The 15,049-nt window shown below is 39.9% G+C and overlaps 1 protein-coding gene and 1 pseudogene across 2 annotated transcripts; both read left to right on the top strand.

Moving 5' to 3' along the window:
• The first annotated feature begins 1,622 nt into the window (after positions 1 to 1,622).
• LOC145500225 (uncharacterized) lies at positions 1,623 to 9,683 on the top strand (annotated as a pseudogene).
• On the top strand, positions 9,683 to 13,740 carry LOC145500216 (uncharacterized). Of its 2 annotated transcripts, XM_081479735.1 has the most exons (3): positions 9,683 to 12,666; positions 12,772 to 12,857; positions 13,318 to 13,740. In XM_081479735.1, the coding sequence occupies exons 1-3, from the start codon at positions 12,487 to 12,489 to the stop codon at positions 13,733 to 13,735; spliced, it is 684 nt and encodes a 227-aa protein (XP_081335861.1). In that variant the 5' UTR covers positions 9,683 to 12,486; the 3' UTR covers positions 13,736 to 13,740. The 2 variants fall into 2 exon arrangements, with proteins under 2 accessions (XP_081335861.1, XP_081335860.1); XM_081479734.1 differs by having other exon boundaries at positions 9,683 to 12,857.
• The last annotated feature ends 1,309 nt before the right edge of the window (positions 13,741 to 15,049 follow it).

Raw genomic sequence — 15,049 nt, 5'->3', positions numbered from 1 at the left:
AGAGTATGTAAACCAGGTAAACTCGAGAGACAAAGTGCTGTCTAATGTTTTCATGTAATTTTCTTGCAAAGCAAAAAATTTCTAAACGGAAGTTGACCCCCTTTCTTGAATTTCTCGAACAAAGAGGGCTAAATGATATCCAGTATTTTAGGCATCGTTCTGAATATTCAGTGAGAGAAGTATTTCTTACCATTGGCATGACAATCAAGGAGATGATCCTGGAAAACGTCCGAGAAGCAGGGATTTATGGTTTTTTGGCTGATGATGCTACTGATGTTGCAGTTGTGGAACAAATAGTTGCTTTTGTCAGCTACATCAATCCCCCGACTTCACGACAGGAAGTCAAATTTCTCTTTATTGAGGATGTCCTGAATGACCCTGAGGCAGATGGTGCTTCTGCAGATGTGCTCCTTAATGCATGTGTCCATCAATGGCCCTGCTGTTACCCCAAGGAAGAAAGCCAGATCATTGACAGAGTTGTCAAACGATGGAGTCAGGTCCCACGAAGGAAGTTACCGAAAGTGCAGTGTTCCACTCCTATGCATGTTACAAGTGTAACAACAGGTTCAAACGGGTGACCAGGAAGATGTTGTCAGCAATTCTGATGATGAGGCACAGGATAACACCTCAGTCAGCGAAGAACCAGCAGCAGAGGCTGCAGTATCTGAAGATGTTCTTGAAAGTCTGGCGGGGGTACACCCAAAATTTGCTGGAAAATTCAAATTTTTGTTTTTCTCGGATTTTGCATCTTTAGGTATTTAAGTTTACTATGGAGTAAGAGTTTATGGCAGTATTTTTTTCTTTTATGCCTTTGCGAGCGATTTTAAAATTCCCGCTTCTGTTGGCTAATTTGGTTGCCATAGCAACGAAAACAGCATTTCGTTGTTTTCCAGTTGTTTATAATGATTTTATGCAGCTTTCTGGACCGCATATCACTAAGGACACTGCATTCACTGAAATCACTGTGTATAGAGAACGAGCAAGGAGGATCAAAGTCATTTGGAAGCGATATATTAGCGTAAAATTTACTGGCAATGGTCGGAAAGACGGTGAGATCTTCCTACAAAAAGAAAAGGAAAGGATTTTCTGGGACGCAGAGACATGGAGCATAAGGAAAGAAACCCGCTCCTGCTGATGATTTCGAAACACAACCAAGCACATGTCGTGTTGCAAATCAATCGGACTCAGACTCCGAAAAACCCATTGGTTCATCAAGGAAGAAAATGGAGAATACAAGCAAAAAGCTTTCCATAGAAAACTCTGCCGATGAGATTTCATTCCAACCCGAGGAAAGCAAGGGATACAGAATCATTGACCTGGAAAACTTATCCAAGGCGGTCTCAAGTGCCCACGCGTGTGATAGTGAGAAATTTTCGTAGTGCTATCATAGAGTCCTTACCAAATTTTCCAGATATGGATTTTGTCCTGGTTTTTGCTTTCGACTTCGGCTCCTGAATTCTAACACATTTTTTTGTGTAGTTACTGACCTTTTAGATTGAAGGGCTAGCTCCAAGAAGGCATTGTTATGTTTAGGTTATTTTACACTGCAATATGTGTTCTGTTGTTGTGTGTTCCTATCAAACTGCATGGCAATTTTTCAATTTTTACTTAGTTACACTTAATTCTTCTGTTTAGGGAGTTTAACCCTAGAAGATGACACAACAAAAAGAAAGGGACTAATGTCAGAACTGTCTTTACAGTGTAACACCTGCCATGAGTCTACGCCATTTCTAACCTCCACCAGTGTGACCCAGCGAGGAACATCGTACGACATCAACCGCCGAGCTGTTTATCATGCCATAGAGACTGGTGGTGGCTATGAAGGCCTTGCTACATTTTGTAGCATCATGAACATGCCTTGTCTCACGAAAACTGCCTATTATAAACAAGTAGATAACATCTTAGAAGCACTAGAAGATGAAGCGAAGGAAGAGATGAGGAAAGCTGGAGAACGACTCCGACAACACATCTTGGATGAAAATCCGGATAAAGATGAGAATGACATCCTCGATGCTGCTGTCAGCTTTGACGGCACATGGGCAAAGCGAGGGTTTACTTCATTAACAGGTGTAGCGTTTGCCATCTCAGTAGACACTGGAGAAGTCTTGGACTACCATGTCTTGTCCAAATCATGTCAAAAATGTGCCCTAAAAAAAGTAAAATGCACCGATGAAGAGTTTGAAGAGTGGCTGTTAGAACATGAGTGTGATATTAACTTTACTGGTAGTTCTCCAGCCATGGAAGCTGAAGGAGCTGTTGTCCTGTGGGGTAGGTCAATCGAATGCCACAACCTCAGGTATAAATGGATGGTAAGCGATGGCGACAGTAAGGTATTCAATTCTGTTGAACATATTTATGGCGAAATGTGGAAAAATTGGACTGTGTGGGGCATGTTCAAAAAAGAATGGGAAAACACTTGCTGAACCTCAAAGCTAGAACAATGGGTAAACTGGCTGATGGTCAACTGATTGGAGGTCGTGGGCGACTGACGGAGGGAAAAGTTAAACAGCTACAGAAGTATTATGGTCTTGCAATTCGCCGAAACACCATTAAAAAGTCAAACCCAACAGAAAGAGAGGCGGATGTTGCAGTTTATGCCATGAAAAAGAACATCATTCCAACTCTTCATCATGGTGTTAAGTCACAAGACCCAGCCAAACAACATCGCTTCTGACCTCCAGGAGAGTCTTCGTGGTGCAAGTGGCAGGAGGATGCAGCATCTGGTACTTCAACGTACAAAGACGATGAGTGCTTACCAGGTCTTTCTTCAGTCAGAAATTGCTGTAAGCCTTTGCAAGGCTGTTAGAACTTCTGGTGAAACTGCAAGGCCACGTGGTAGACCATCTTCAACTTCTCCTGTTCCCGCTGCTACATCATCAAAGAAAAGGAAAGCTGCATCAGTGCCAAACCTAAGCCAGGATGTACAGTTTTACCAATGAGGCCATTTTCCAGAGTTTCAAGAAAAGCAGCAGTGATGCCGACACTGCAAGACCAGTTACTCGCACGTGAAATGCTCCAAGTGTAATGTACACCTCTGCTTGGTTAAGTCAAGGAACTGCTTCAAAATTTTTCATGGTGTTAATTAGATAACTGTTTTACAATGTTGGTCGATTTCATCAGACACTAGAATTAACAAGTTTTGATAACTGTAAATAAAAAGAGAACATGATAGTAAGATAGGGAAAATGCCATAACAAACGTAAAGATGCCAAGTCAGCATTTTGTTGTATTATGGCCACAGGAAAATATCCCCAATTCCCAAACTTGTTTGTCTGTTTGTCTCTAGCTGAGATGTCCCAGCTATCCCACATCCCTCCAAGCCTTAGGAGGCGTAAATTCCACTGACATGTGCTGATGAGGCAAAAGATCTGGACAGACCATAACAAACTCAAGCATGTAATTGTTTTATTATCTAAGTTGTTTTTCTTGGCACACAGTTCATTCACCGACGATAGTTCCATCATTCCAGGAAATTCCCCTTGCACACATGCAGCTTTGGATCACATGAGAGAAGAGGTAAACCCCTTAAACTACGCACGACTGATGCGTGATCTTGGCGCTTGTAGTGCTATAGGCAATCAGTCTATTCAGTCACGGGAAGTTGCATCCACTCCACCTGGCCAAGATCCTGTTACTTCAAGTGAAGATTGACATTATTAAAGAAGGCTTGTACAGAGCACAACTGCTGGTTAATGTAAGACAGCAGATATCAAAGAACATGGAGAGGTTGCACTATTTCCTCCAGGTATGAATGTACCAAATAATGTTGAAAATTAGAACTGAAATGTTCATTGAGTAGTCAAGGTCTAGTATTGGTAAATGCACAGTTCAGTATAGTCAGGCTAATCACTGTAATTTCAGTGTCTTGCAAGAGCCTTTTGCATCAATGTGCAAAAGAAAAATACTTCAGAGGAGAGTGTTACATTTGAAAGACCAGAAGTATAACAGGAGGAGCGTTCTCATACTTCATCCTTTGAAGCTTGGAACTTTTTACAAAACAAAATTTCCAAGACAGGATTTTTTTCTTTCTTTAAAGGGTTTGCACAATGAACATCAGCCTTTTTTTCCTGGCTTGAATTTTCCACCTTTTTGGACTTACATTTCTGAAGAGAAACAGAGGTGCAAGTCCTTATGGATGCCTCCCTCAGATACCCAACTTTTTTAGTGTCTTCACAGATGTGAGAAGTTGAGTCCAGTCTTTAGGATAAGTTCGCACTCATTTAACGAAAAATTCATATACTTTAATATTTGGTGGGAAATATGGCACTGACTTGTACATGGAACTTATATTCCAGAAAAGTGTTCCCTATAACCTTTCAAAAGGCAAGCAATGCGACAAAGCCCAAAATAAGAACCAAAGAGAGAAACAGGAGTTTGGGGTGTCAGCTGTTTATTTTACCTGTAGCAACTTGATAGCTTTGATCCAATTAATGACATTACTGTTGCAAACTGTTGACACCTCATGTTTGCATACTAAAGAGAAAGTTTCTGACATATTGTGGGCTAATGCTATGGAAAACATAAACAAAGATGCGAACTAGTACAAACAGGCTGTTAGGGGATTACTCCTCCATGATTTTTCAGATGCTCTCAAGCAGCTATAAAGTGGACAACTGAATAGAGGGCTAGTGGTGTGGCCAAAATGAAGCATCTGACTGACAAACATGGTTGCTGAAAACATGCAGTGTTCGATGTAAACAGCTACAGCAAAATGTGCACATGCATAAAGGTGCCATCTATGTCACAACTGGGGCTCCATAGTTAACATGAACAAAGATGCTTTGCTGCAACGAAGCAGTTTTGGGTGTACTTTTCAAATTTCCAATGAATGTACGTCATTTACATTGTATATTATTTAAGTAGGGCATAATTCACACTGAACTCTCAAATACCTGCCACAACTAGAACCAGCATGTCACCTTCTGGAAAGCCCAGATCAGAATTTACTCTCAACAGTATTCCCAACATTCACCTTGTAACAGGAGTTCCCATTGATTTAGAATCCATTAATTTTACTTAGTAACATGAAGCCAACCTGAAAACACAGAATTAAAAGTACTGAACACAAGGAATTGAGACTTAAAGTGCATGCCCCAAAGAACTAAATGAAACTCAAAATCTTCCTTGCCCCACAACCCAAAAACCCTTGTTATTGAGACCAATAGTCAATGCTGATCGGATCCCTATTAACCAAGCCCCTAGCGTCACAGGACACTCTGGAACTATCCAGTCTGCCACCATAAGACACAGTGCCAACCAACTTTTGGCTCTGGATAACCAGAATAAAGCCAGACTCTCCAGCTACGAAAGCAAAAAGGTAAACCTTCATGATTTTGGTGAGGACAATGCAGTGCTACACAATTTCATACCAGCACTTGAAAAGATAGCCCTACAAGATCCCCTCCACAAAGTAGCAGATAAAGTGAATTGCTACAAGTGCTGAGGCCTCTACCTCAGCTATACATTATGCACTTTCTCAGAATGTAGTTTCTGTGGTGTTTTTGCACATCCAGACAGATGGGTGTTACATAGAAAGAGATTGAGATTGAGATGGAGATAGACAAACTTATATACCTTAGCAATAGCTCTTTCAGGATTTATTGAAACAACATTCATTTTTTCTTTTCCTTTTATTTTGCTTATTCTTTTTTATGATTATTAATTTTTGTTTTGCATCCCAACTACTTCTCAGCTACTCTAAAATATAACATAAAATTAAGTTCATGTTATTTTCTGGTTAATGAATTCATAACCATCTATTTTCTTTTTCATTTACTTATTCATTCATTAGTTTCTATGTTTATTTGAGCCATGTAAGCGTTAATGTAAAGTCTGGAGCAGTTTGCACACAATGCCACCATTTCCACAAAATTGCACGTAATACAGACACCAATACACCTACTTTTTTGTGTTGGTGACCAAATCCTGAAAACTAGCTGTCAAATTTGCCACTAGAATTCCTTAACCCATTGACTCCTGGAGCTTCTTGCCAAAAATGCATTTTTTGGACATTTTGGAGATTTTCAGCCTAAATATGAGCCAAATTAGCTCCAATCTACTCAAAAAGACATTTGCAACATGACAGCATGTCTTCCTTTCCACTAGCACCACGTTTTACAACATTTCTGCTTGGGCATGTGCAGAAATCAAAATTTTGTGATAGGTTTTGGACAAGAAAGTGACCTACTTCTTAAGGCTTTTAATTTTTTTTTCTTCCCTCTTTCTCCTTTTCGGATCTTTTTGGTGTGGTGATTGACCTTTACTGAGCTTGCTTCCAGTTCAAACATTTCTGAGAAAGCATCATCAAGAATTGCAATTTGTACCATGGAGTAGCTAAATGTAGTCACAGGAAATTTTGCTCTAAGTTTTTCACTCAAATTTCTGAGCATTTTACTACATATCTCAGGCTTCATTGAGCCGATCACTCTGATCTGGGTATCATTGGAAAGATCTTTTCCTCCTGCACAACTAATTAATACACTTGTTAATACACTTCAATCTAGGACTTTCTAAATTTTTTAACATGTTTAAGACAAAATTCATGGCAGTAACGGGCTTCCAGCAAGGTGGTTTTTGAAAATCTGCACAAAGCGCTAGACACCACCTTGGATTTGAGGTAGTCACATTGTGTACAGTGCATTCTAGTGTCCACTTGGTAGTATTGCATCACCCTGCCAAGTTGTCGTATTACCAGGAAAAGTGAGCTCATTTAAATTTAAAAAGAACCGAGAAATGATTGAGATAATTTAAACTTTTGGATAACCACAAAAAAGTCCATTGGAAGAACAATGTCACAGAATTTGCTCATAAGCTGGATGGTAAATATGCTCAACAGAAGCAGTTCGTTAGAAGTCTGTCAGTAAGTGGACGCGTGGAACTGGCAAAAGTCAAAAGGGCAACATCATTAATTCCAGAAGGTCTACGTCTATAACCGGACATAAGAGCTGCAAAAACAACTGGCAATGGGGACTGTTTGAAAATGCTGTATTGTTGGCATTGGTTGGTGAAGAAACAAATCTAAGTATTCTTCAATTGCTCGTAGCTCTGGTATTTATTATGTCAGCGCATTATATCATTTTCATAATAGATTAAAATGTAGGTTTTTACCCCAACAAAAAATACTACATTTTAAAATAGTTGTTGGAAAAAATGGTGACTAACTTTTTGAAGTTGGTGACCAACTAAAAACATTTAGGAGCCATATGGCTCCTGGACAAAAGTTAATTTCCAGCCCTGTAACAGCTGAAGAATCACCATAAAAAAAAATGCCCTTCAACAACCACCTTCAATGCCTATACTTATTTTAAAAGCCTGTCCATAACTTCACTGATGTTGAAAATTTATGCCCTACATGACCGTATGAGCATACAAGTCTTCAACAACAGGGACGTGCTGTTTTCGAGGACGACAAGGAATCAGAGATTGGCCTTGCCTCTCTTCTAATTTTGACGTGTAGACTGTGGTGTAGTGTATGACTGGAAAGTAACCTTTTAACAAATCAATTTACATTTCTGCCAAGACCAACAGCAGCAAAGCATTCAAAGTGAACAAGAGGGCTGTTTTAGCGACCAGGAACATTGGTGCTGGTCATCAACGCCTTGTGAAATTTGCATGTGTCATGAATATGTTGCTGCTGATGAACAAAAGTGCATGCCAGGATCATGTCCAAGCCATGTGTGAGGCAGCTACACATACTGCTACAGAAAGTATGTCCAAGGCTGCAGATAAAGTTAAACCTTTTTGAACCTGACAAGGAAGGAGTATACAATACTGCAGTGTCAGGAGATGAAACCTGGCAAAAAGAGGCTTCTCTTCACCTTATGGCGTGGTTATTGTCCTGTCCACTATCAATGGAAAGGCTACTGTGGGATTACGTGAAAGGAAAGTGCTGAATGTAAATTGAGGAGGGGAAAAGAAGGAACTGAAGAGTTTCATCAGTGGTGGGAACAACAACAACACAAATGTCATGCAAACTTTGCCCGTTCCTGTGGCTCTATAGATTCTGCAGGTATGCTGGCAATATTCCAGAGATCAATTGAATGACGCACTTCAGAGGTTGATATTTTTGTCAAACTGTTTACTTTTAACAATAAATAAGTAATAGAAATGCAAACTGATTGCAAGGAAGTAATAGCTAGACAGTCAGATCGTGGCTGGGAAGTTTGTTGAACTCCACGAGTTGCTGCCCTTGAACATTGTTCTCACAGAGCCTGAGCCTCAGTCGCTGTTCAATGGGCGCTTTGTGTTAATGTCCCCGCCAAAGAAACCTAAGCGGCACATCAGAGATATTTCCATCTGGTTGTAGGCCTTCTCTGTTTACTGCCTCAACATTGTCGTACTTCCCTCACCGCTGGAAAGATCTCCTGCAGTATCAACTCCTGATACATATTGCCAGTTCTACGGTTGGGTTTGGTTGTCATACAACCGAGCATTTAGAGAGAATGCCATGGCGACTAACTTGACAGATTGGTCTTAACTAAACAGCATGCTGTTCAACTTCCACTCGGCTGGCTGGTCCACGTGATTCTTTGGATGACATTTACCCAACTGTTCACTACACATGGATTACTATTTATGGATCTGGTAAATGTAACAAAATTGTTACAGTGTTATTATAAATGTACATGTATGTACATGTACCAATTATAATGGTGTACATGTAACTATTAACATAGTAAGTTACCGGCTGACCCACCCTAAATTTTGAAATCACCAATTTGATGGAAAAAATGAAGGAGATGGCCTATGTTCTCAACGGCCTGCAGTACGGGTTCAAACTGGGTTTTCATCAGTCCCGTAGTAAGCTTAACTCCACTCAAAAGAACAAATTGTCTGCCTTTCAACATCCATCTGTCATCGATGACTTCCTCGCCAATGAGGTTGCCCTAGGCCGTGTAGTGGGCCCTTTCCCAGTGCCTCCTCTGCACAATCTAACTCTCTCCTCTGCATCCTAACAAGTCTGTAGGCCCCTCGACCTAACTTGTGGTGCTGGGTATAGAACTGGATACTCAGGCAGAGACAGCTCGCCTCCTGGCAGACCTACTGTTTGCCCTTCAGGAGTTGACTGCATCCTGGCAGTTCTGGCGCTGGTGTAGGAGGCATCAATTAGAATCTCTCATTGGTCAGCTACATCATCTTGCTAAAGTAGTTTGGCTTGGTAGAACCTTCCTCCGGAGCACGATTGACCTGCTATGCTGTTTTCGCAAGCGTGATCATCCCATCCGCCTTAACACTGAGTTTCACCTGGCCTTGCAAGGGTGGCAGGAATTCCTTCTTTCCTGGCAGGATAAGTGGTTCAGTGGTTCCTGGGATCCATTGCAGGCCTCGCACTCAATTGCCTATTTATTTATTTATTTATTTATATATTTATTTATTTATTTATTTATTTACTTACTTATTTATTTATTTAACTTTATTTATACACGGGTAAAACGTCAGGACTTAAAGTAAATACTAAAATTGCATTAATTACATTGTTAAGATACTAATCTACTACTAATTAAATCTAATAACAACAAAAATAAAAACAATAACGAACTGCCTGCTTTCCATGAATGCCGTGTGATTAATTAACTTATTTGTTATGAAAAAGGAAACCCCTGCAGCCGGATTTAAAACTAGCAAGAGTTTGTGCTTGCCGCAGATTGGTAGGTAAGCTGTTCCACAGCACCGCACCACTATAGTTGAAACTGTTTTTTAGACAATTGGTGTGGGGGAGTGGAACAGCTAGTTTGCCCTCACAATTCCTAAGAGAATTGGTAGATATTGCACTCCGATCAGTAAACATTGATTTCAGATAATCAGGGGCGAGACCATTAAGAGATTTATAGACCATAGTGGCTGTTTTCAATTTCCGTTGAAAATTAAGTTTTTGCCAGCCAAGTCTAACAAAGAGATCATCCGCATTGGCATCATATGAAGAAGAGGTCAAAATACATGCAGCGTGATTCTGTAGTTTTTGTAGTTTAATGGAAAGAGATTTGTTATTCTCCTATAAGGAGCTGTTTCCCATAGTTATTGCCACGCACATCTGGGGACATCAGTGGTTTTGACGTAACATCCTCTTTCGCTCAGACAATCAGGCCGTGGTGCATATCCTCACAACTAAAACATCAAAGGTCCAGTTTATCATGCAACTACTGCGCAAGTTGCTAGGTTCAGCAGCCCCTCCATGCTTGCATGTTACTTGCTAATTATCAACTGATTGTTTTGGCAGATACTAGATATTCTGTATATGCTTGGTGAGTTGGATGCCATTAAAGAGAAGCTGAAAACAGTAAACCTTCCCACTTATCTGAAAAGTGGAGGGTCCGAACATTCCTCGAATTCAGCTGAAAACGTTAACAAAGTGGAGAAACTACTCCATAATCAGCGGCCAAAAAATCTGCTCAATGAAGGCCGAAAAGAAGTGAGCATATTTAAATTTTAATTATAGTAGGGGTACTGATTCAGTGAATTTCAAGTTTGAAATTGGATACATCTCAAGCCATGTGATTGCACATACAGCAACATGCAGAGTACAGGCCAACAAAACCGTTATTGGGAGCTTAACCCAGGTGAAGTGTCCTTTGAAAACCTCAATTATACTTGACTGGGACACACTGGAACATCATCACCCCTTATAAATCGATGTTAAATGCTTTTAATTCTTACATTTGTAGCACTTGGCCTCCTCTACATCTTTTTAGAGGTTGTATAGGCATTATGTATTGAAAGTCTACCTCTGTCATAAGTATAAATTATTAAATTAGGAGACTTTTTGTAAAATTGCCTACCTGTTTGCCAGTTAATTTGAGGAGAGATCACTTTCATGAACACTGATGAAGTTAGATGAAGGGAAATGAAGCTGGGTGAAGTTCTATGAAGGGAAATGAAGGTAGATAAAGTTAGATGAAGGGAAATGAAGATAGATGAAGGGAAATGAAGGGGGATGAAGTTAGATGAAGGTAAATGAAATGTACATCACAAAAGAAACAGAATGACACCTACTGTTGTTGCCATGGCAACACTCTTGGCTCCAGTCTCTTTCTGTGAAAAACCAAATATCCCCATTTAAGTGGGACAGAGGGTCTTGCTCGGAACACACATGGTTCCCATATTGTCTTAACTCTCTCCATTAGATTGGTGGGAGTGGATGATCCTTGTTTAAGATAAAATCTGGGAATTTTAGTCTCAGTTAAAACAGAACTAGCGGCATAACTGTTGTCGTGGCAATGGCACGACGGGTGTCATTAAGTTTCTTTTGATGCACATTTCTGGTGTCAAGTTTAAAGAACACTGCTTTAATATTACCAGTTATTCTCGATTGAGTGTTGTGCTGTTTTGTTGGAACCACCTATAAAGTCATCACTTTCCTTACATAAATGTAAATATCTCTAAAACGAAAAAAGATATTCCAAAAACGAAAATCCCACTCTTCTTTACTTTGAAAAGCCTTTCAAGTAAGCATCAATTATTTTTTTACGTTATAGGCACTTTAAGAGATTTCCAGAACTTTCCAGGACGTTCCAGTCCTGGAAAAGGCCACAATAAAATTCCAGGACTTTCCAGGTTTTCCAGAACCCGTACGAACCCTGATTCTCACGTGCATTCTTGCCTTTTCAACTGTGCTTGGTAACTTCGCTCCCTATCCACCCTCCCTTCCTGGTAAGTATGAGGTAGGTATCATGGTACCACTGTTTTTTGCAATGTGACGGTGCTGGTGTTTGCCGCTCACAGGGTTGTCATGGTTACCCTACGTGCTCAGCTCTTGTGCTCGAGGCTCCACTATCTTTCCAGGCACCTTCCCCAAGCTCATCTATTGTTGGTGAGTTTAAAGGGAGTTGTTGCCAGGACTTGACGGTAGAGTAAGAGCAGCAGTGGTTCAAGTAGCAGGTTCGAGAAATTTGTTGAAGAGGAGTGTCAAACACCCGTTCCCAATTAAAGTGCGATCCAACATTGATGAGTTAACAGCACCTGATAGCCCAGAGCCGTGTGACTCTTCACACTGACCAGTCACTGCTGTTAACAGACCTCGCCAAAAGCGGCGATCAATGGAGAACTTTTGCAAAGATTAAGACCGTAACACTTGGGAAATGAACACTTTCAAAACTTGAACTTACCAGTTTGTACCAGTTTTCGCAAATTGCTATTTCTTACGAACTAAACTACGAGATGTGGATGTGGCCCGTTCATTCAATGTTTTCACTTGTTTTGTTATTTTCCATCTGTATCACCACCATGTGAACAGATGCGGCGAGTGTAAGAATTATTGACAGAATATATCACGTGGTTTTTGTCACCGCATGTTCTACGATCGGTGTAAGGTTCCAATCTTGTATGATTTTCTCAAGTCAATTAAAGACGATTGTTGCTGACGTGGAATGCGTATGGGGAGAAATCTGTGACAGTCAGCGAAACGCATTGAGGGCTCGGGAATCAAGCGAAAGCTCATACTGATCATGTGCAAAAGTATCAAATTGCGGCCAGCAAAAAAAAAACACTGTAATGGCGAGCGGTGTGCGAAGTTCAAGCAAAAATTCTTGCGGTTTTTTCGTGCAAATGCACAATGATTCCTCCTCAGATCTTCTCTGGGGAGGGAAAAGCTTTAAAAAGATTAAAAGAAATGTTAGCTCGCATTATTTCGCTGTGGAGCGATTGATTTCCAAGAGGAGTTCGGGCGGAACGGTGAGTTCAAGTTTTGGTTTTAATATTGTGGTTTGTCAGGTATTGCTGTTGCATTTCTCTTGTTCTTTAACACATGTACTTACGTTTATAATATATCATTTTCAGACGCAGTATTTGGTAAAATGGTTAGGTTACAGCGCATTTGAAAACAGTTGGGAAGAAGAGGAAAACCTCACCATTGATCTTGTCAGGTCAGTTTTATGGACACTTTGACTGTTTAGTAAATGAGCTGTTGTATAATAGTTAAAGGAACTATAGCGTCTTCCTTGTTGTTCAATTGCGTTTTCTTCGAGGAGACACAACAACTGCATGTATAAAGACCAGTTGGAGTGTCCCAAATTTTACTTAAACCTTTGGTAGAGTTTTTATTGGCAGTGTTCTAACTTCAGTCAAATGTGTACACCGATAATTTATGTTAATAGTTTCCAGTACTAGGATGTCTACACCGTAATAAAATAATAAGTCTGTTTTTTAATTAAATGTATTTATTTATGTTTGCACATTAATGTTTTTGGAATAAAATCCTGATTAATGTGCATGTATTTCATACAATTTTGGTTTCCTAGTTAATTTCAGTGCATTTCTATAAATTCAAAATTTTGGTTGCTGTCAAGAAGAGCTGACCTAGTTTCCATTTTGATTCTGTTGCAGAACTTATGAGAAGCCCAAAGTGCAACCAGAAAGGTTGATGAGAGCTGTACATACTTTACGGGTATCAGTGCTCTCAAAACTTAAAAATAAGAGTAGATGTAATGTAGTGATTGACTTTGACCATGATTGCTTTCGAAGCTTGTTTCATGGAAAGGGAAGAGAAACCAGGGAAAAGGGGTATATTTTATTATGTGAAATGGACTTCAGTAGATGCAAACTCCCTGAAAAATGGGATTTAGTTTGTGACTCCAATGGGGATGGGGTAAGGGTAAAATACCCTTTTAAGGTGCGACTATTTTTAGCAAAGTCACCTAAAACTTTTACACTTGTCCAGGGAAAACTTCTAGAAGATAAGCAAATGCTTATTGAGAAACTTTCTCTGGACTTTAACCATCAGCCATTCACACTTTTAAGTTAGATTACCTCCTTTGAGCTTAACCCAATCTACTCCTGCAGCCAAACCTTGAGCCTCTTGACATGGTCTTGTAGTGTGTCAGTGAACCCATATTGTCTAACCATTCAAATGAAAGTTTCACACTTTTTTTTAAATTAAGCCAAATCAAATTTAGGATTTTACCAAAGTTTGATTTTGGCCTTGGGAGTGAAAGGGTTACAACAAAGGAGGTAAAACAAAACAGACAGCTTTGTAAGGTCAACATATTTGCCTTGTTTCCATATGTCAAAGTACCATTGCCGAGCCCATGGTGTAATAAGCACTCACAACAAATCATGATTTCACTGCCCAGCAGTTTTCACCAAAGACAATTTGAGATTTGGAACAAGTCACTACCCAGGTCAACAACTCTCTTTCATCAAAGATTTTGATTTGGTCCCTTTTAAAACACGATTTCTCATTTATTCAATGCTTACTGCCATGTCTAACTTAAAGGGTGTTGACCTTATAATTTTACTATATGTTAAGTATGTTAAGTTGTCTGATTTACTCAGGAAGAAAACTTGGAAAAATCAGAATGTATTGACTGCTTGCTAGCTGTTTGCTGATTGCTGATTTTCTTGTTTACAAATCTCCTCCAGCTGTTTCATAAGCTCAGCTTTGTTGTTTTGACTGGAACCTTTGGCATTTCTCTGTTTCAGTTCATTTTTTAATTCTTTAACTGTCATTTTTGAAAAATCAGTATCGGAGCTTGTGGATTGTGTAGGAGGTTGTTCATTTTGAGCTTCACTTGGTTGCTGCAGATGTTCAGTTAGATGAATTTTTGCTCGCTTTCTTTAATTTCAACGTCCTGGTAGCTTTCTTTTCTCTTTGTGTAATTTCGCACCTCCCTTTCATGTTCTTTAAGCTCCCATTGACGCCTTTCTTGTCGGAGGACATCCCCAGCAGAATCCCATTTATTGGACTTCCGCAAAATAATCCCATGAGCCATGTCGTTGTTCTTTTCGACTCCTTACCCTGTGAAAATTTTGACTGATTTGTGGAGCTCAAAGAACCTGGGGATGTGTGTTACCATGATATGCATATATGGTGTTATTTGATTTCTTTCGTACCCCTCCCTTTTGCCATTTAAGCTGAGGAACAAAGAAATCCACTGCTTTGCTTTCATAAAAAACTGTTTTGGGTCTTTTTCTGGATTCCAGTTGTTGACAACTTTGTAGATGTCAGCAAACGCTGTCCAAACCTCTACAACTGTTGATACAGTTTCTGGGCGTAGGGTATTGAGCAGTTTACTGGGGAGGTCAGCCAGCAGGATCTTCTTGTCAGATCCCAAGAGGC

The sequence above is a fragment of the Orbicella franksi genome, chromosome 10, assembly GCF_964199315.1.
Source record: "Orbicella franksi chromosome 10, jaOrbFran1.1, whole genome shotgun sequence".
NCBI lineage: Eukaryota > Metazoa > Cnidaria > Anthozoa > Scleractinia > Merulinidae > Orbicella > Orbicella franksi.
This window is presented reverse-complemented; position numbering and strand designations above follow the sequence as displayed.